The following is a 23,152-nucleotide window of genomic DNA, read 5'->3' on the forward strand; positions in this document are numbered from 1 at the left end:
TCACTGATGTCTGGATCTAATATATTACCCCACAAAGAAAGGGGCGTTTAAAAGAGATGTGCATACAAACATAGAACCTCTGCAGGAGGTCTGAGCGTGGAGGAGGAAGCTGTACCAGTTACAGAGCTGCTCTTTACATCCACTTCCTGTCTCTATTTCCCCTCCCCCAGCCCCGCCCCCAGTAGGTTCGAGGGCTGTGGTTTTGTGAGGGACTTATAATGTGTAAATGTTGACACTGCCCTCCATCCGCCTCCACCCTACAAGGAGGACTGGCTTCTCCCTCTTTAAACCTAGATGTTTACCCATTTAAATCATGTTCCCTCTACCCCCTTCTGGCCTCAGAAGATGTGACTCTTAGTAAAAGGAGAAAGTCTTTGTAACAAGTGAAATGCTCGAGACTTGGGTTTCAATTCAACTGCCCAGAGCCTGCTGGATGTGGATGTGGAGCTCCATCCGCAAGTCCTCCCTTACTCCGTTTCCATGGGAACTCTGCTTGCCCAGAGACGAGAAGAGAAGCAGACATGAAGTGCCCAACTGATATGGCCCCCAACGCCCTCTCCAACCCTCCAAAGCTTAGTGTCACCTTAGAAAGGTTATTTAACCTCTGGGAATCTCAATTTATTCATCTATAAAATGGAGATGACAAACAGGATCCTTGGAATTCCATAAAATCATACGTAGTTTATGGCTTGTCTTATCTCTCTCTCTCTCTCTCTATATATATATATATATATATATATTTTTTTTTTTTTAAAGCAGACGTCAGGGATAGTGACCGTGAAGCTGTTCTCTTGGCTACTGCGCGCTGACCCCTTGATGGATGTTGATCTTTAACGATGTGCATCTAACAGAGCAAAGCAAAACTAATTGGACTACTGGATCAGGCTTCCTTTCTATTAAGTCAGCCAGTGCTCTGGAAGATGAAATTTAAGTTAGCTTATATTTAACCTGGGCTGCCGTGCGGATGCGTTCCGATATCTACTTGAGTCAGACTGAACAGAAAAGCGTCCTATGCACTGTGGAGCTGAATGACGGGGTGAAGACCGAAGGTCACATAGCTGTCTCTTGTAAATTAGGACAAAACAAAGGCCATGGTACTGCCCTCTGCATACAACCTGTACCACCGGCAACCAAGTATAAACAAGGTGAATTCCTGTGCATACACATGGCGCACACAGGCATACACAAACACACATGCTCCCATTCTCTGAGACCAAAGGGACTGAATTCTGGGAACCCTTTATCAGAGGCTTAACCCAAGCTAAGCAAATAAGAATTGAACTTTTGAAAACAGGGTTCGGCAGCCGTCTCCTACGCTGGCCAGCCCTCTCTGTTTACCAAACAGGCCCTCGTTGTGAGCATTTCTCTGTTTCTGAAAAGCTTCTAAATCAAATGAATTTCAATAGAGGGCAACGGCTCTAGCCCTATCCTTTCTACATGAATTCACAAGGTTGGCAAGCTCCAATGTGTCACTTCTCCCTTCAAGTGTCATTATTCCCAAACAAGGGCCTCTGAGGCCAGCGGGTTTTGCTGCCAGAGAAAGCGCATTTTTCTCTTCAGATCATTTCTAAGGAACTGCGACCAGAACTCCAAGAATTCTGAAAAACAAGTAACCGATTGACAAGAAGGGAGGTGGGCATGTGCCTGCCCGTGGACCTCCTAGGACCATCTGGGAGAGCGAAGTCTCCATTTTGATACTACATGTTTGTCTTTCCTTAGGAGTGCCCAGAACAGATGAGTTAGCAAGACACAAGAATCACTTTGATGTGTAGCACATAACACCATCCTCTGTTTAGAGCAAAATTATCACCTTGGCACACAGGGGCGGTGGGAGGTGTCATTCCATCACCCTGACCCCTTGAGAATATACCGGAAGAGATAATGACAGTTCAAGAACAGAAGGGTCAAGAGCTGTTGAAATGGCTCGGCAGTTAAGAGCACCGACTGCTCTTCCAGAGGTCCTGAGTTCAGTTCCTAGCAACCACATGGTGGCTCACAACCATCTGTAATGGGATCTGATGCCCTCTTCTGGTTTGTCTGAAGACAGGTACAATGTACTCATATACATTAAGTAAATAAATAGATCTTAAAAAGAATGGATGGCTCTTTGGAAAAGCGTGCTGCAAACTCCAACTCGGTGGAATTGTGGGAAGAAGTACAGACATTAGGGCGTGGTGTAAAAGCAGGACACAAATGCCCTGGGGATGGGGACATGGTTCAATTGGTAGTGTCCTTGCTGTGCGAGTCTCATCCCTGGCACCTGCATAAGACAGCCATGTGTGGGGTGGCTTGTGAGCCATCGCAGCACAGGGAATGTAGAGGCAAGCAGATGCCGGACGCTCTGACTCACCCCTCAGCGAGTCTGGTGAGTTCCAGGCCACCAAGAGATCCTGTCGCAAAAACCTCGGCAGATGACACCTGGAACGTGACACTCAAGGTTGACCTCTGGCTTCCTAATACACACACGCGCGCACCCATACATACATGTACACTCACAAACATGTCTTGGTAGAGAGGGATAGTTGGGGATAACATGTTCTTAAAATGACAGCATGATGTGGATCAAATTCTTAGAATGTATTAACAGAGGAGTTAGGTGAAGTGTAACTCAGTCTGTCACTCAAATATTCTGACCAATATACACAGATGTGCACAGGTTGTGCCCACGGCCCTTCCAGCCAATATTCACTGTTTCCCAACAACAGTGTCACATACCAATGTCACGTACATATGAACTACCCACAAAAAAGTTCTCTGTACAGTTCCTTAAGTCCATGTGACTTTTCTAAGCGATAGAATAATATTCGTGGACCGGCCACGGCTTTGCAGCCCATTTTCTGGTTGTAGACTGGGCATTGTCTGGCTGGGCTATCGCTTGGTGTTTAGTTCGATACCAGATGATTAAACGTTGTAACTACATCTTTGAAAGGGCTCTTTGTTAGTTCTTAAACTGAATTTGAGGGGACGCCAGGCAAACCAGGGAAAGCGACAGTGGTAGCTTTGAATGAGAAATGCCTCCTATGGCTTTGGGCATTTGAATACTGTCCCCAGCCTGGTGGTGCTATTTGGGGAGGTTTAGGTGGGACAGAGGAATGTCTCTGAGCGGGAGCTTTGAGAGGAAAAGCCTCTACCTCTTTCATGCTGTTGTGAACGGTGCGAGCTTTCCTCACGCCGGCTGCATGCTGCCACACTTCGACATCACCAGGACCTCTCAACACTCCAACCTCAAGACCAAATAAGACCTTTCAGTCTTGATGGCTTTTCTTTACACAGCAACAGAGAAGCAAGTCACACTGCTGTATGCCGCTCAGAGGGTTTATTGTTCTGCCACACACTTCAGGCAGGGAGTTCAGCCGCTGCTGCTCCACACGTTAACTCTCAGCTCTGCAATCTGCACAGTCTGACCCCGCAAAGCTTGTTCCCCTGTTCTGGGTGGAGGAGCGTATTCTTAAAGGAACCTCGGAACGATCACTCAGGAGTGCTGATGATCGCGTTCATCGCCCGAAAGCTGAACTACACCAGGAAGTGAACAGTAACCGACCGACATCCATTGTCAAGGCTGTGTTTTCTCTAATACATTAACAACAGGTCTGGTCCCCGAGGGTGACAACAGTGAAGTCCCGTGTTTTCGGATTACACAAGTCAGGATGGAATCCTGGTCCCCTAGATTCTAGCTCACAGTTACTAAGCCTCAGTTAAGTTTTCCAGGATAGTTCTTGGGGGTTACGTGGGACTAATACTTAGCCTGCAGTGTTGGTGGTGGGGACTTCAACGGGATAATGTGGTTTGTATATTTATCTATGTTACTGTGCAGTAAATGGTAATAAGTATTTAGTGACTATTAACCTAGTCCTCTATCTACACAGTGCTGACTACAGAGTTCTTTCTCTGCCAGGTGCTACTGACAGTGACTGCACCGTTCCTCACCCACGCAGACAGATACACACACGTGCACACGCATCGCACACTCAATCACCTCTCATAGCAGCCCTGGAGTCCTAGGGGCCGGTACCAATTACCACACCTCCTCCTACGTAGCACTTCAAACCATGTGCTTTTAGACACTTTCCCTGCCACTTTGAACAATGTGCTATTAGACACCTTCCCTATTTTGTTTCTACAGTCACTACCCAAGCAAGACAGGAACTCTTCATCTGATGCAGATAGACATCTGACACTATAATCAACTAAGTTAAACCTGAACTACTACTTTTGCAGACTGTAATGCTGTTTCAAAATTAACGGCAGCAAAGGATGGCTTACAAACTCACTGTCCATGATGAGCTACTACTATCTTGGAGGTTATCAGGGGCCTGCGCTCTTCTTTCAAGGTCTTCGGTCTAAAGGCTGGGCTAGGGAGATGTGTTGCAGAAGACAGAAATGCTGTGCAAAGCTGACAACTTAAGTTCAGTCCAAGAAGCCTGAGCAAAAAGCCGGATGAAAAGGCACACATCCGAAATCCTAGCATTCTACAGTGAAAGCCTGGGTTTCTCTGCGCAGCCCTGGTTGTCCTGGAACTCTCTGTGTAGACCAGGCTGGTTTGGAACTCCTGCCTCTGCCTCTTGAGCGCCGGGATTAAAGGCATGCGCCACCACACTCAGCTCAGTAAATTTTTTTTAAAAATTCAAAATGATTATAACTTTAAAAGTGATGCTGTTAAAATGATAGTAAAAATGTGTTAAAACGTCACGGAAAAGGATAGTTTACTGTCTAACCGGACTCCACAAGTATTTCATTTATTTAGTACTGTGAAAATTATATATTCTAAAGAGACCCAATTCCTATAAAATTTTAACAAAAATATTTAGAAAATGTAAAAAATAAAAATGGACATCATTGTTCCATATCAGTACTGATTTGCATTGTACATAAGGGCTGTTTGTGGAGATGTGGTCTTGCTATATATATAAAACCCAAGCTGGCCTTCAATTTGTAATCCTCCTGCCTCGGCATCCTTGAGTGATGGGATTACGGGCACGTGCCACCGATACTGATGCTCTGCTCAATACTAACTTTTTTAAAAATTGCATTTATTGACTTATTTCGTGTTGGGGTAGGTGCACACCCCACAGTGCACATGTACAAGGAGGTCAGAGGACAACCGGCAGAGGGTGGTCCTCTCTAACCCTGGTGAGTCCTGGGGGTCAAGCTCAGGTCAGCAGGCTTGTGGGCAAGGGCTTTCTTAACCTGCTGGGCTGCCTTGCCTGCCCTTCTCTCAGTTTTGCTACGATGAAGATCGGGGAATGCTTATTAAAAAAAGGACCCCAAATTCAGTAAAATACAAAAGGTAATGGTTTTCTTCTGAGAGAGCAGAACTCCTTTGAGTTTTATTGAATTAGGTACGGCACATGGTAAAGGCAGCCATTATGCTAGTCCAAAAACTGAACCCAAAACGTATCCAAGAAAAAGAAAGCACACCAAGAAGTTTCCAGACCCAGTGAAGAGCTCCACGCCCAGCCCCACGGCGACAGGAAGGAGCCTTCCCAGCTGAGGCTCTATGGAAGCCCGGCAGCCTGGGAGGCCCCTTCCCTGCTGGCCAGTGAGCTGGATCAGGGCCCCGGAGCAGCTGATACCTGAGGCTGCCAACTGCTGGCTGGCTCGGAGCAGCTGCAGGGGCAGCTGGCCTTTAAACAAGTCAGTGCTTCCTTGTTCTGAAGCTACAAAGTTTCATGCTCTGTGAGGAACTTCTGAGTCTTTATACTCCAGTCCTCCTGAGCCTCCGCCTCGGGAGTTAGATGTGCCTCTTTAGCTCTTCGAGTGTATGTATCATATCGAATAAAATGATTTCTCATGGCTTCATCCGGGGAACCCGATCCCTTCAACACTAAGCACCGTTTATCCAATCCTTAGCTTTGTTCAGAAATTCAAAGGCAACCGGCTACATCAAGTATCCCTAGACCAGCATAATTAAATCATTGATCTTTCTAGAATGATAGATTGGATACAAGGATTTACTCCAGCTCCCCAGTGGAGTCACCAACAGGACTTTGTTCTACTGTATTAATTTACTTACTAATAAATTGTGCTAACATACACACACACACACACACACACACACAAAACAGGTCCATTCTGGAGGGAGAAGAGACATAGATAGCTGGAGGAACCTGAAGAGAAAGACAAGATCAATCTAGTTCACACCAGAATCCCCCAGAGGCGCTGCCAATATTCCAAGAAGCCAGAGGAAATGGGAGGGTGGGCTGAAAATATGCTGAGTGTGTTTAATTTCCTTGAAGAAGCTGCTAGAGCCCCACACACACCCACACACCCACACCACCATATACACCATAAATACAAGCAGCTGTTCCTCTCCTGTTTTGGCGAAAATCTGAAGACATGGGTCAACATACAGTATAGGTCAAGCCAGGCATGGCAGCACATATCTGTAACCTTAGCACTTAGGAAACTGAGGCAGGATGACTGTAAGTTGGAGGCCAGCCTGGGATATCTATATCATCCATATCTATATCTATATCTATATCTATATCTATATCTATATCTATATCTATATCTATATCTATCTATCTATCTATCTATCTATCTATCTATCTATCTACACACACACATAGTGAGAGCCTTTCTTTCAGACACAGTCTCAAGGTAGGAAATACAGGCATGGCTTGTAATGAAAACGGAACATTCAGGAACACATGCCCCCCGGGGACACTCTCCCCTATCCATCCCTTTCACTTCACTTGGTCTTACAAAGAAGGCAGCCATGGCCTGCAGGAAGGAGAACCTTTACAGCCAAAGAGGCACATCCTACAGAACTCACATTGGTGGCTCCTGGCGCGAAGGGCTTCTGCAAGTATCTTAGGGGACACACTATCTACAGGCCCGATGCAGACTGTTGGGCCCCACTTGGCTTCATTTTCCCCTTCTAAACCAGAGCTGAAATGGAGACACTACCTCACACTGTTTAAGTGCGAAATGAAAGGGCACACCCAGAACAGAGGTCAACTGGGAGCACAGGGGTCAGACAGCAAACAGACGGCAGCGAAATCCATGAGACAGATGGCCCAGTTCGTCCAGCAAATGAATCCCATGGGGAAACTGGAGAGAAGTGGGGAACCTATACAGATTAAAAGAGATATAAGGTGTAGTGGCCATTTGCATCCGGTAGACCATATGGGAATAACCCAGCTGCTTCTATCTGTTCATGGTGGTGTATGCCTGCAATCCCAGCATCAGAGGGGCAGAGGCAGGGTGAGGGCTTCTTAGTAAGACACCGCCTCAAAACTATAAAAACGCAATTCAGAGCCATTTGAATGTCAGTTGGGTATTTGACAGTAAGGAACCTTAACTGTAGGTTTTAGCTATGACATTAAGAGTGCTTGCATTTTAGAGTCATTCAGAAATGTCTGTGAATAAAGCGGTGCGATGGCTTGGTTTTCGAGACAATCCGGGAGTGGAGTTGGTCAAGCAAGTCTAATTGTGGAAGGAAGGGAACATGAAATGTTTATTCCCCTCGATGTCTGAAATTTTCCATAATTGATCAAAACTAGTGTTAGACACCGCAAGGAACACCCTAAGACGGTGACCCAGAGCTAAGTGATAATGCAAGCTTAGAGAGCTCCTGGAGGTCAGATAACCAGCACAGAGCTGAGAGAGGACAGACAGCCAACACTCACACACTCATGCACACAGTCACTCACACACCACTCATACACACACTCTCACTCACACTTACTCTCACACACTCACACACCACACTCATACACACACATACACACACACTCAGGCACTCACATACATACACACACTCACTCACACACATACACACACACACATATTCACACACACACACCACTCACACACACAAAGACACTAACTCACATATGCACACAATCACACAGATATACTCACATATACACAACACACTCACACACACTCACTCACACAATACTCACATACACACACACACACACACACACACACACCGAGATACACTAATACGTAATAACATAAGAAAATGTTCCCAAATGGAAGGCCATGGATTTCAAAATGATAAAGATGACCAGGTATGGTGGCGAATATATTCAATCCTAGCATTCAAGAGGCAGCAGCAATCAGATCTCTGTGAGTTCAAGGCCAGCCTGGTCTCTATATTGAGTCAGGACAGCCCAGGCTCTGTAGTCCCTGTTCCAAAACAAAACCGATTAAAAAAATGAAAAGGATACCTCAAGGGACTGAACGCACTTCAAGGCACTACTGTGAACCTGCAGGACGGTGGGAACGAAGACACGGTACGTTCCCAGGAAAACTCAAACCCGAACCAAACCACGAAGAAAAGATCTAGGGTGAGAAGAACCCAGGTCCTCACTACAGGAAGACCACAGCAAGCCCTTCAAGACTCTGAGGGCAAACTGTTGCTGATACAGATTGCCATGCTACACAAACTGCCAATCAAACCCACAGGAAGGGCAGAAGCATCCTCAGACAGGACCGTCTCAGGAAAAACAGCAAGGAAAGGCCAGGAAACAGAATACAGAGCACCAGAGACTGAGCAGGGAAGAGAATCCCCAGAAATAATGAAGACCCTCCCAAGCCAGGAGTCTCTCCATGGATCGGCTCCTCTAACTCTCAATCAGGAAACTGGCAACAGAACCTTCCCCTATGGCTGTGGGAGTGTAGAGACTCCATACACAGAGCAAGAGGTACAGAAGCTGTGTGGTCAGGGAACTGATGCATAACATGCTGTCCACACATAACCTGATACATTAAGATCGGCTTAAAACAAAACAAAACAAAACAAAACCACAGAGGCAGTGAGATGGTTCACTGAGTAAAGGCGTTTGCTTCACAAAACCCGATGACCCGAGTCAGATCCTCAGACCATGTGAAGGCAGAGAAACAGCTTCACAAGTGACCTGTGCCCTCCACAATCACACACACACTAATAATTATTCTTTTGATAAAATATATTTACATTATTTATATATTTAATGTATAATACAAGTTATATTTATATTGTTGTATTTTAATTTAGAAAATGAAAAAGAAAGCCGGGTGGTGGGTGGCACACCCCTTTAATCCCAGCACTTGGGAAGCAGAGGCAGGTGATCTCTGTAAGTTCAAGGCCAGCCTGGTACAGAAGGAGTTCCAGGACAACCAGGACTACATTAAAAAAAAAAAAATCCTGTATCTCAAAAAATCAAAAGAAAGGCAGGCAGGGGGAGAAAGAAAGGTAGATTGATGAGGTACACATTTCTGAATAAAGAGACGGCTAGCATTGTAATAGTACTGGAAAAAGCCACAGGGCTTTAGGGATTAGCAGGGATCTGAGACATTCCTAAAGAAGTTTCCTTGTCCAGAAAAGAAAACCAAATCTCAAAGCGGCCACGTAGGCTACCCAAGGTAGCACCGATGTTTCAAAGAGGAGCTGGGAGCTAACACACGGATGCCTCCTTTGACATACAATGAAAAATCAAAAGTGTAACTACCTCTGCATGTCTGCAGTATCTTCAGAGGGTCAGAGTTTCGTGCAGATGAAAAACAAAAACAAAAACACACCAGAAAAATATATTGTCCAATTTTATTCTTAAACCTGGCACCTAGTTCATACTCTGTATTACATATATATAGTATTTGTGAGTGCGTGCGTGCGTGCGTGCGTGCGTGCGTGTGTGTGTGTGTGTGTGTATTGATTAGCCAGTTTTGTCACTACCTCAAATAAAACAAAGCTCCCACTGAGAGAACCAGAGGAACATGGAGCAGGCCAATGAGGTGGCCAGAGGTGGGCGGGACCTCCCAGACACCGGAGAGTGAGTGTGAAAGTCAGGGCTTGTGAAGATTTTCCATAAAGTCCATTTTAACCAAGTACCAACTGAAAATATTTGTCATGCTCCGCCTAACTGTCTGAGATGAACTTATGCAAACAGAAAGCCGGTGGTTTCTACTGACTCTGAGGAAGGGTGTAGCTAACTGCCTGTCTCCAAAACAAACAGTTCCTTGGTACATCTTGGATAGTTACAACCCAGTGGCAATGACTTTTGCACACAGTACGTGCTCCTATGCAGCTCAAATACCAGAGCGATAAGAAGCTGGGTTAAATGTGTTTCATAGTTTTGACCCCGTGGTTGAGGCTCGGAGTCTGGAAATGACAATTACAAAAAAGCTAAAGCTAATTACAAATGTTTCATTCCTTACAAACGCACGCACGCACGTTTCAGCACTTTGATGGATAAGCAAGAATTTCTTTCCTGTGGGCACTAAGTCTGTTACTGAGAGCCACTCAAGCAAAGTATGTATTGGTTATTTAACCAAATTAATAAATTAGCAAATAAATAAAAACTGTTTAGAAACATCATTTTCCCCTGTGTGATGAAGTGAATGAAAGGAGGCTGTGACCGATCATAGGTGTGGCTGGAGAGGAGGTTTTTATTGTAGATATAAGAGAGGGTTCCGACTGAGAGAGGGGCGGAGGAGAGAGAGAGAGAGAGAGGAGGAGATGAGAGAGTAAGAGATGAGGGGGGAGGGAGAGGGAGAAGGAGGGAAAGATGAGGGGAGAGGGAGGAAGAGAGATGAGAGAGGGAGGGAGGGAGAAGGGAGAGGGGGAGAAAGAGAGAGGGCAAGAGAAAGAGGGAGGGAGAGATGGGAGAGTGAGATGAGGGGAGGAGAGGGAGAGGGAGAGGGAGAGGGAGAGGGAGAGGGAGAGGGAGAGGGAGAACTTAGAGAAAGCAAGCACCAAGAGAGGTGAAAGCACGATATGGCAGGTAGGTTGGTGTAGGAGTGAGAAGCTGAGGGAAGGCAATTCCTGGGCTGGAGGTTTAGGTAAGGGCACAGAGAGGAGCGCTGGGAGAAGCCACAGGTAAGCCAAGCAAATAACCTAATAGACACCAGTTAGCCATCTGTCCCCCAGGTTTCTGTGGGAACTCAGAGGAAGCACACCAAAACCCAGATGTAAAACAGAACCCAAGGTCCTGTCCATACTCACAGAAAGAGGAGGATCCCGGTGTTGGCCAAGGCGAAGGCAAGGCCCAAGATTCCACTGCCCATGATGGCGTTGCTCAGGTTAAAGACAGACATTCCCAGGGAGGTTGTTCCTGGAATCTGGACAGAGACAGTCACCGTCACTAAGCACATGGTCTCAAGGCATTTCTTCAAGCCACAGCCTTTCCAACGCTACCAGAACCCACCGAGAAACGAAACTGGAGAACTTTTCCTGCAGTTTATTTTTTTTAATGGGTTGTATGAGGAAAATGTCGCCAGCGACACAGTAACATTTTCAGAGCTGAATGAAAGCCCTGCCATGTATATCTGAGGTGTACACTAGCTAACACATACACTGTTTCTCTGTCTCTCTCTCTCTCTTTGTCTCTCTCTCTACACACACACACACACACACTAGTTTCAATTTATTTTACATCCCAACAGCAGTTTCCCCTCCTTCTTTTCCTCCCACCTCCCTCCAGCCCTACCCACCCATCCTCCATTTCTCTTCAGAAAAGGGCCTGTCTCCATGGCTATCAACCAGCCACGGCATATGAAGTTGGGTTAAGACTAGGCACCTGAGTGTGGACAGACAAGGGAGAGACACCTTTCTCTACCCCCGCGTCCCTTGCTACCTATGGCAGCTGGGAGCTGGCCCTGACCCTCACTGAATACAACACTGAGGGAAGCAGTCTCTACACCTCACCTGGGCAGCAGGGCAGAGCTGGCCCTGGCTACGGGGGTTGCTGGTGAGCCAGTCCTGAGTGTGTGAGAATGCAGGAGCTGGCTCTGCCCCTTGCCAGCATTAGGTGGGCCAGTCAGGATGGGGCAGGAGAGTTTACCCCAGTGGTGTGGGTGCAGGAGAGCTGGCTGGCTGAGCAGCTCCCATACATCTCAGGCTCAGATCCAGGGCTCACCCCAGCATCTACCCCATCAATGAACTGCTAGAGTGTGTGAAGAGGCCAGTCCTGCAGATCCAAAACTACAGGATCTCCATAAACAGGGCAACAACAGACTATCCAAGAGGAGTCCCAGTGAGGATCCAGTATTGATAGAGTAGCAGAAGCCAGAGGCTTCGAACCAGACCAACAAGTCACTGCTTCAAACATTTGCAAGCAAAGAAGTGTGGACAAAAGGGAATACTGTGAATACAGTGTGACATACTGCAGCTTCCACAACAAGTTGTTTATTTCTCTCTTCGGGGGGAGGTCCAAGGGCAGGTCCAAGGAGATGGGGGGATTAGTGGAACTGGGGTGCATGGTGTAAAATTCACAAAGAACCAATAAAAAGTTAAAAGAAGAAAAAAGACTAGGCACCCTCTCTTCTAGAAAGACGAAACAAGGCAGCCCAGTAAAAGGACAGGACCCCAAAGGCAGGCCACATAGTCAGAGGCAGCCCCTGCTCCTACTGATAGGAGTCCCACAGGAAGACCAAGCTACACAACTGTAACACGTGTGAAGGGCCTAGGGTCAGTCCCGTGCAGGCTCCCTGGTTGGCGGTTCAGTCTCTGTGAGGCCGTACAGGCCCAGGTGAGTTGATGCTGGGGGTTTCTTGTGGTGCTCTTGCCCCTCTGGTTCCTACAGTCCTTCCTCTCTTTCCTCCCTAGGCTCTGCCTAATTTGGCTGTTGGTCTCTCAATCTGTTCTCATCAGTTGCCGGATGAAGCCTCTCTGATGACAACTGAACTAGATGCCCATCTATGAATATAGCAGAATATCCTTAGGAGTCATTTCACTGACTTCTTAAAATTTTTTTTTAATCTACTTATTTATTTTTTGCTATCCATGGTTGGGTCTATCCTGGGTCTCTGAACTATCCAGTATTTGACTGCTAGGGCTCCGTCTCATGGCATGATCTCAAGCCATACCAGTCATTGTCTGGCTATTCCTACAATTTCTTCACCCCTCCACATCAAGCTGGTAAGGTTTTGTGGCTGGGTTGGTGTCCCAACGCCTTCACTGGATGTCTTGCCTGGTTAAGGAGATGGCGGCTTCATGGTCAGAATTCCCCTGAGTCTTAGAATCACCCTCTTAGATTCCTGGGCACTTACATTTTAATAGGAATGCCCCCCACAATTCTCAGTGCTCCCTCCCTCCATCCTCCCCACACCTGCTCCCTCCTGCTCCCATCCTTACCCCACCACCCCCACTAAGTCCCCTCCCCCAACCACACCACTACATCTATTCTGTTTCCCCATTCACAGTGAGATTCACCTATCCTTGAGCCCCCCCCCCACCCCCTTGTTACTTAGCTTCTTTGTGTCTGTGGAATGTAGCATGGTTATCCTGCACGTTATGGCTGATATCCATTTATAAGTGAGTACATACCAGGTCTGTCTTTCTGGTCACCTCAGTCAGGGTGGTCTTTTCTAGTTCCATCCATTTGCTGGCAAACTTCATGAAGTCACTGTTTTTAATAGCCGAGCAGTAACCCATTGTGTAAATGAACATATTTCTTTATCCAATCTTCAGGCGAGGGACATCTAGGTGGTTTCCAGTTTCTGGCTATTATGAATAAAGCTGTATGAACACAGACGAGCAACTGTCCTTATGGTAGAATGGAGCATCTTCTGGGTTTATGTCCATGAGTGTTACAGCTGGGTCTTGAGGTAGATAGATTCACAATTTTCTGAGAAATTGTCATATTGATTTCCAGAGTGGATATACAAGTTTGTAACTCCCACCAGCAATGGAAGAGTGTTCCCCTTGCTCCACATCCTCGCCAGCATGAGCTGTCCCTTGAGTTTTTGATCTTAGCCATTCTAACCGATGTAAGATAGATTCTCAGAGTCATTTTGACTCGCGTTGCCCTTGCGGCTAAGGATGATGAACACTTCTTTAAGTGCCTCTCAGCCATTCACCATTCCCCTGTTGGGAATTCTCTATTTAGATCTGTACTTCCATTTTTTTAAATGGATTATTTGGTTTGTTGGTGTCTAGGTTCTTGAGTTCTTCATAAATGTTGGGTATCAGGCCTCTGTCAGATGTGGCGTTGGTAAAGAGCTTTTTCCATTCCATGGGCTGCTGTTTTGTCCCTGGTGATGGTGTCCTTTGCTTTACAGAAGCTTTTCAGTTTCACGAGGTCACATTTATTACTTGTTGATCTTAGTGACTGCTCGATTGGTGTTCTGTCCAGAGAACTGCCTTCCAAGCCAATGCATGCTAAACTATTCACCACGTTCTTTCCTATCAGGATCAGACTATCTGGCTTTATGTTAAGGTCTTTGATCCACTTGGACTTAAGTTTTTTGTTTTGTTTTGTTTTGTTTTACACGGTGATAGATATGGATCTATTGGCCTCTCCTACATGCAGACATCCAGTTAGACCAGCACTATTTTTGAAGCTTCCTTCCTTGTTCCACTGTATATTTCTGGCTTCTTTATCAACAATCTGTAGGAGAGTGAGTTTATTTCTGGGTCTTCAATTCCATTGATCAACTTTTCTGATTTTATGTAGTACCACGTGGATTTTATTATTATCGCTCTGTAGTACATGAAGCCTGAAATCAGGAATGGTGATACCTCTAGAAGTTCTTTATTGTACAGGATTGTTTTAGCGAACCTGGCTCTTCGCTTTTCCAGATGAAGATGAGTGCTGTTCTTTCAAAGTCTGTAGAGAATTATGCTGGAATTTTGATGGGGATTGCTTTGGTGAAGATGGCCATTTTTACTATGTTAATCCTACTAATCCATGAGTATGGGAGATCTTTCTTCAGAGACTTGAAGTTCTTGTGATACTGACCTTTCACTTGCTTGGTTAGAGTTACACCAAGGTATTTTATTCATGGTTGTTGTGTAGGGTGTTGTTTCCCTGATTTCTTTTGTATATAGGAGGGCTGCAGTTTGTTTTTATTTTTTGTTTTAAACTTAATCTTGTATCCAACCGCTTCACTGAAGATGTTTATCAGCTGTAGGAGTTCCCTGTTGAATTTTGAGGGTCACGTATGTATATTATCATATCATTTGCAAATAACAATACTTTGACATCTCCCTTTCCAATCTGTATCCCCTTGGTCTCCTTCAGTCGTCTTACGGCTCTAGCTACAACTTCAAGTACTATACCGAATAGATATGGAGTGGACAGTCTTGTCTTGGTCCTGATTTTAGTGGACCTGTTTAATCTTCTCCCGTTTAATCTGATCTGGGATACTGGCTTGCTGTATATTGTCTTTATTTTGTTTAGGTGTGTCCTTTGTATCCCTGGTCTTGCCAAGACTTTAATCATGAAGGTGTGCTGGGTTTTGTCAAAGGCTTTCTCAGCATCTAATGAGATGATCATGTGGGCTTTTACTTCAAGTTTGTTTATATGGTAGATTATATTGATGGATTTTTCATATGTTGAACTATCCCTGCTGCATCTCCAAGACGAAACCTAGTTGATCATGGTAGATGATCTTTTTGATGTGTTCTTGGATTTGGCTTGTGAGTATTTTATTGAGTATTGCATCAATGTTTGCAAGAGAAATTTGTCTGTAATTCTTTCTCTTGTGTGATTTAGGAACCAGGGTGACTGTGGTCTCATAAAATGAACTTGGCAGTGTTCTTTCTACTCCTAGTTTATGGAATAATTTGAAGAGTATTGGTGTTAACTCTCCTTCAAAAGTCGGGTAGAACTCTGTTCTAAAACCATCTGGCCTTGGGCTCTTTTGTTGTTGTTGTTGTTGTTGTTGTTGTTAGTTAGTTAGTTAAAGACTTTTAAGGACTATTTCTATTTCCTTATGGATTATAGATCTATTTAAATTTTTTATCTGGTCTTGATTTAACTTGGGTAAGTGGTATCAATTGAGAAAATTGTCAAGTCTTTTACATTTTCCAATTTTGTGGAGTATATGTTTTTTGAAGACCTAATGACTCTTTAGATTTCCTTGGTGTCTGTTATGTTCCCCATTTCTGAGTTTTTAAAATCTGGATACTGTCTCTCTGCTTTTTGCCTGTTGGCTAAGGGTTTGTCTATCTTGTTGATTTTCTCAAAGAACCAACTTTTTGTTTCATTGATTCCTTTTACTGTTTTCTTTCTATTTTAGTGATTTCAGCCCCGAGTTTGACTACTTCCTCTTGGGTCTGTTTGCTTCTTTTTGGTTTTGAGCATTCAGGTGAACTGTTAAGTCACTAGTAGGAGATCTCATTTCTTTATGGAGGCCCTTAGTGCTTTGAACTGTCCTCTTAGCACTGCTTTCATTATGTCCCATAGGTTTAGGTATGTTGTGCCTTCATTTTTATTGAATTCGAGGAAATCTTTAATCTCTTTATTTCTTTCTTGACCCAGTGGTTATTCCATAGAGTTGTTTAGTTTCCTTAAGTCTGTAGGCTTTGTGTTGTTTCTGTTGTTGTTGAATCCAGCTTTAATCCATGGTAGTCTAATAAAATACATGTTGTATCTGTTGAGGCTTGCTTCCTGACCAAGTGTGGCCAATCTTGGAGAAGGTTCAGTGAAGTGCTGAGAAGAAGGTATATTCTTCTGTGATTGGGTGAAACGTTCTGTAGGTATCTGTCAGATCCATTTGAGTCATAATGTCTGTAATTCCATTATTCCTCTGTTTAACTTCTGTCTGGGTAAGAGTAGGGCATTGAAGCCTCCTACTCTTAACATGTGGAGTTCAATGTGTGATTTAAGCTTTAGTAATGTTTCTTTAATAAATGTGGATGCTCTTGCATTTAGGGCAGAAATGTTCAGAACTGAGACATCCTCTTGGTGGATTTTTCCTTTGAAGAGTATGAAGTGCCCTTCCCCATCTCTTTTGATTAATTTTGGTTGAAAGTCTATTGTGTTAGATATCAGAAGGGCTACACCAGCTTGCTTTTTGGAAAATCTTTCCCTGCCCTTTACTCTGAGACAATGTCTATCTCTGATGTTGAGGTGTGTTTCTTCTGTGCAGCAGAACGATGGATCTCGTTTTCACATTCATTTGATTAGCATGTGTGTTTTTTATTGTGCAACAGAGTTCACTGGTGTTGAGAGACATTAATGACAAATGATGTAGCAAGGGGTCTCTCCTGTTGATTTGATGTGGTCTCTGCCTAAGCAGAGGTGAGGTGGGGCCGGAAGAGGCCACTACAATGGGTCTTGGTGAACTGTGTCCAGGGAGTAGGGCAGTTTAGCTGTCAGAGGCTCCCTCACCTGTCCTGACTACACTACTTACACAGAAATGTTGTCCCCAGTTCCGTGGTTCTCAGAGTCTGCTCCCACACATCGTTCCCAGTCACGTGGCTCTCAGAGCCCACATGCTCACGCTGCCCCCAGCCATGTTGTTCTCAGAGTCAGTTCGCACACTTACATACATATGATACTTACATACTCGTCGCATTTCCTTTTCTCCAGATGGCTGTTTGTGAGACTCCTCCTACTCTCCCGATCTGAGATGAACTTGCTGAAAAGACACACAGAACATAGTTAACCTTACATTAATGACTGTGAGTTTAGAGGCAGCATTTCCAAAACACACTGTAGACAGCAAACTGACAAGTTGTCAGTTGGTTGCCAAAAACTGTCTTATCAACCGTCTCCCCACCGCGCGTGTGTGTGTGTGTGTGTGTGTGTGTGTGTGTGTGTGTACATGCGCGCGCCTATGCATAGTACACGTGCATACACATTCTGTGCATTTCTGTTATCAGATAAGCTCCAAGCATTCCCAGGCAGGCTCTCATTCATTTTTCTATCCGTCACTCTACCATTCACAAAGTGATTGTTGCTTATCTTGAAGGAGATGCTATAAGGTATAAAAGAGCTATAAATTTTGATTCATTTTCAAAGTAAACTAAACCATCACACACAGTATAAGTTAGCTTTTATGCAGATTTTCCACTAAGTAAAAATTACATAAAACCAAGACTACTATGCTCCTGGTGCTGTTAAGAATCCTGGAGACGAGGTTTCTCCTGAGCTCACGTCCTACCACACGGGGTCACTAAGCACAATCCCTGTCCCCGCTCCCTTGCAGAAAGTCAGCAGCTGTTCCACCAGCAAACATCCAGTTAGCACCGGCTCTGAACAGACACAGGGGTTAGGAACGCTCTCTAGGCTATCAGGGTCCAGATTGGGAAGTTAGTGGTCCATAGTTAGAGTCAAAGCCAGGAACTTAAACTTGATTTGAATTCAGGCTCTGACTAGGTCCAATGGTTTGGGTATACGACTTTAGTGTTCTCATCTGTAAAATGGGAGGAACACCTATCACGCTGCCTCACAACTGTAGGAGGAGAATGAGCAAGTCCAAACTCAACTCAGGGCATGGGCAACCAAGGTCAGTCCTCGCCCAGGGGAGGAGCTTAAGTTAGGACTGGGTGAGAGCCAGACAGAAGATGCTCCAGCACGCCACATGGACAGAGCTACACAGAAAATATTCTCAAGGCTAACACAACACAGGCAGACTTAATTTAGAACTGAACGATATAAACTTGGAATCTGTAAAAATTCCCCATTCAAAGAAAGCTTCTGGGTCGGGAGGTGGCGCACACCTTTAATCCCAGCACTCGGGAGGCAGAGGCAGGTGGATTTCTGAGTTTGAGGACAGCCTGGTCTGCAGAGTGAGTCCCAGGACAGCCAGGGCTACACGAAGACATACACACACACACACACACACACACACACACACACACACACACATCTGAAACAAACAAACAACCCCCTAATAAAACAAAACAAATCTGTTAAAGAACAGTCTATTCCCAGAGAAACTGCTGCTCTCCTTCCGTCTTTACCCGCGTTCCAGGGATTGAACTCAGGTCACCAGATGTGCAGAGCAAGTGCCTTTCCCCACAGAGCCATCTCGCTGGCCCGTCCTGTGTATATTCTTAAAACATCTCGAGAATGATGTTTGGCCCTTGTGCTGGCCTGTTTGATGTCAACTTGACACAAGGTGAAGTCATCTGAGAGGAGGGAACCTCAATGAAGACAATGTCTCCAGGGAGGCCCTTGGTCCTGTGACGGCTCTATGCGTCAGTGTAGAGGAATGCCAGGGCCAGGAATCAGGAGCGGGTGGGTTGGTGAGCAAGGGGAAGGGGGAAGGGATAGGGGAAGGGGGCTTTCGGAGGGGAAACCAGGAATGGGGATAACATTTGAAATGTAAATAAAGAAAATATCCAATAAAAATAAAAATAAAAAATAAAAAAAGAAAGAAAAGAAATAGACTTCAACAAGCGGGGAAAATAGCATTTTCTTAATTAGTGACTGATTCGGGAGGACCCAGCCCATTGTGGGCGGTGCCATCCCTGGGTTGGTGATCCAGGGTTGTATAAAAAAGCAGGCTGAGCAAGCTACGGGGAGCAAGCTGGTTTAAGTCACACTTCTCCATGGCCTCTGCATCAGCTCCTGTCTCCAGGTTCCTGCCTGCTTGCTGACTTCCTGCCCTGACTTCCTTGATGAGCAGTGCTGTGGAAGTGGGAGCCGAATGAGCCCTTCCTTTCCTTCCCATCCTGCTTCTGGTCATGGTGTTTCATTGCAGCCATAGAGACCACGGCTAACACAGCCCTTCTTGAAGAACTCAATTGTCTGGTTATCATCAGAATAAACCAGAGTAAATTTTTCCTCAGTCATTTCAAAGCCACTTGAATCTAATTTAAAGAAACATCTTTAAACTCTGTTTAGGACTTTATACACCTTTTTTTCTGAATGATGCTACAAAGTTGCAATAAAGTTTCTCTTAAACAAACTGTATCAGTAGTGCCTACTTATCTGCCCCCTTTCAGTGTTAATTCAAGGGATCTGCCATTACCACTCGAAATTCATAACAACTGCAAACTACAGCTATGAAGTGGCCATGAAAATAACTTTATGGCTTGGGGTCCCCTCAGCATGAGTAACTGTACTCAAAGGTCGCAGCGTTCGGAAGGTTGAGAACCGCTGCTCTTGGACCAAGCTTTTAAAGGAAAACCCCTTTATTCTCCCAACTGCATTTTCTTCTCTCTAACTTTCAAGTCTTTACTGTGTATTCTTGTAGACTTAAAAGAGAGAGAACCAACTTGTCTTTTTCTAATGGAAAATTCCATAGGAAGCAACCAGATCAGGCAGCTTCCACTGCACAGTCTCTATCTCACCATTTTCTTTTTTAAAGGCAACTGGCCGTTTAAAATCACCGACCTCTGGCATTGAAACTGACATGAAACTTATTTTTATTGACTTAAAAAGTGCTGTGGGAGGTGGCATCTGTGACAGGAGAGCATAAGACGACAAACTTATCATTAAAAAGAGTTTGCACTGGGTCAGTCTGTACCCATAAAGTGGAATGCGCTAGACCATCAAGCAGTCGGCTACGCCGTGAATAAAATAACACGGAACAAAAGCTTACAACAGATGACTTCGTGACAAAACCTTAAAGAGGGCTTAGGCATCGCATTCAGATGTGAGCAGCCAGCAGTATAGTGCTGTTCCGTGAAGAGACCAGTTAGTGATGAACTGTGTGACACAAAGAATGTCTTTGGACAGGACTCTCTCCCAGTTGGCTTCTTCCTAGACTGTCGTACTTGGTTTGAGGAATTACAGCACAAGAGATGAGCACAAACAGAGCTGGTTAACTTAAATGCTGGCCCCTCGTCCTCTCTCTGATGGACAGACAGACATCCCACAGAGAAAGACAAGGGCAGAAGGAAGTGACATATAAAAAGGGATCAGGGCCAGTGTGGTGAACATGTTTGTAACATTTGCACTCTGGTGGGAGAACTGAGTCCCAGGTCAGCCTGGGCTACACAGGAGCTCCAGCTAGCCTAGGCTACAAAGCAAGTCTCTGTCTCCAAAAAAAAAAAAAAAGAAAAAAGAAAGAAAGAAAGAAAAGAAACAAAAACAAAAACAAAACCCAAAACTAAACAAACATACAAAAAACCTCAAAACCATAAACAATATAAATTATATATGCATATATAAAACATATATATAATATGTGTATAAAACATAATACAAGATTATGAAGTAAGGGGGGGTGGATATCAGCAAGCACACAACGAGAAACAAACCAGGTCTGAAGGTGACGCCTGAGGGTGGACGAAACCCTTATTTGGCTCCAAACTCCATTGACCATAGGACCAAGGAGACCTGACTTGTAACGGACTGACAGAAGCCAAAGACAACTTTTCTGGCACATTTCCTCCCAAATATAGCGAAATTGGGTGGAGGGCAAGGGGGGGGGGAGAAAACTTTTTAGAGGATCATCAAGTTGACTCTGCAAGTAACAACCACCACACATTCTTTTAAAAATAAATCTTAATCAAACTGTATTCCTGGTTCATAATAACTAATTACACAAGAGTAAAGAAAAAAACCACATGCATTGGGAGACAGGCTCAGAGCTTTCTGGATATACAAATATCTCACCAAGCTTAGGACAGCAATCACAGCGGTCATTAAAACCAAAAGCCAATCACTGCTCGGCAGGATGGAGAAGAACAGGCTTGCCAAAGACACAGTGTTACAGTATTAGTGATGCAAAGACACTTCTCCAGCTAAGAGGCTTGGAACTGCCAGGCCAGACACCCAGCCAAGGGCCTTCCATGGATGCACCTCATGTCGTTCCGTAACAATGAGCTGGCCTCCGTGTTATTTTAGAGAAATAACCCGACTGAAGTTACACTGCTGATTCCTGAACTGCTGAGCTAGGAGTTGAACATGAATAGGAGACTGCACACACAGCCTGTGCTCTCTAGCTACCAAATGGACAGCGTTGCCTATTCCCCAACAGCCCTAGAACCAGCCCCAGGAGGCTAGGTGAGGTTTGGGGGGGGGTTGGGGGGATGGAGGGGGAATTACAGAAAATCTATGATATGCCAGTGTTCAATGCAGGTCTAAACCCTAAGCTATTTGGCCTCTCTCCATCCCTCCTTCATCATCCTCTCTTTCCATCAACCATTTGCCAGGTCTGCCCGGACTCAGGTACTAGGTAAGAAAAGTAATACCAAGATGACGGACAGGCCTCCTTTCCAGCAATCTCATCCCCAGGGATCACTAAGAGTTGGCTCCTCATTCCGGACAGTAGCCAGAGCATTACTCCTTGACCAAGCTAGAAAGGAAGTCTCAGGACCCACTCCAGACTTCCTGAATTAGAACCTGCCTTGGACGAAGCTCTCCCGTGTTTTGCACATACATTAAAATGTCTGACGAAGGTCTAACAGGCTGGGTTGTCCCTAGCTTAAATTTCTCACTATCTGGCAAAACTTGGTGTATAAAAAACAAACAAAGGCTTGGAATAACAGCAAGCATTCGGATGCCCACAGGGTTCTACTCTATGGTTAGTTAAACCTAACTAATTTACTGAATGATTCTTACTGAATCCGGGTGAGCTTCCAGGCAAAGCTATGAACTACATGAGAGGTCAACCAAGATCAGTATCATCTTCAATGTCTTCTCTAGTTCTCCACAAAGAGGTTCGAAAGGGAGAGGCTCAGTGCTTGGGAAACTTACTTCTCTTAGATTATATAACGAACGCCGCCTTCCCACAAATGTGAGCTAGCTACAGGAAGGGCCGAGGGTGGGGAGGGGGAGCTTGAACAGGGAACACAGGACAGGCACATGGAAAAAGGCAAGCCACTCAGTGGGGCCTTCAGTAAAACTGACTGGTTTCTCATTTTTAATGTTTGTTTCCTTTTATCTGTTTTGTGCTGTCACATTTTGTGTTTGGTTGTCAGAGTCAGAAACGAAGTAAGGGCTGGGGCAGAGCAGTCAAGCTCCTGCCTGGCATACACAAAGCCCTGAGTTCAATTCTTCGTACTGCCAAAACAAACGGACCAACCGAGAAATGAAGCAAGAGCTGTGAGTTTTGTCAGTCAAGGACAAGAAATAAAATGAGGTTTAGAAACAAAGGGGGGGAGGGAAGGAAAGGAAGGAAGGAAAGAAGGAAAGGAAGAAATGGAAGGGAGGAAAGCAAGGAGGGGAGGGAAGGAAGGAAAGAAGGGAACAAAAGAAAGGAAAAGGAAGAACATGCAGACAGACAGACAGACAGACAGACAAGGTGCTGACTTTCAGAGGGTGGGAAAGTTTTATGAAATACCAGAGAAAGCTCTCCTGCACCAGCTGTCGACTCATCACTGTGTGTGGGGAAGTGAGCTCACTCTGCTGGAGGCCAAAGTCTGGGCAAACAGGGTGTTCCTTCCAGCAACTGCCAAGTGACAGTCACCTAAAAACCCGACAGTTTGTAAGTAGAACTTATAAAACTCGAGGGTAGACTCCCAGTTGAGCGTTATAAATGACTCGCTTTAAGGTAACGCTGCTTTGTTAAAAAAAAATCAGAATGTCCTACTTAC

At 45.0% G+C, this 23,152-nt stretch overlaps 1 protein-coding gene across 7 annotated transcripts in view; it reads right to left on the reverse strand.

Annotated features, from left to right (window-relative positions):
• Slc38a1 (solute carrier family 38, member 1) overlaps positions 1 to 23,152 on the reverse strand; it is a 72,021-nt gene that overhangs the window by 27,502 nt on the left and 21,367 nt on the right. For all 7 annotated transcript variants that reach the window (XM_030248259.1, XM_030248257.1, XM_030248258.1 and 4 more), the window contains 2 exons: positions 17,223 to 17,298; positions 10,937 to 11,052 (listed from right to left, as the gene is read on the reverse strand). In XM_030248259.1, coding sequence (XP_030104119.1) covers positions 10,937 to 11,052; positions 17,223 to 17,298 — 192 coding nt within the window. The remainder of the gene's footprint in view (positions 1 to 10,936; positions 11,053 to 17,222; positions 17,299 to 23,152) is intronic.

Source organism: Mus musculus, chromosome 15 (genome assembly GCF_000001635.26).
Source record: "Mus musculus strain C57BL/6J chromosome 15, GRCm38.p6 C57BL/6J".
NCBI classification, from domain to species: Eukaryota; Metazoa; Chordata; class Mammalia; order Rodentia; family Muridae; genus Mus; species Mus musculus.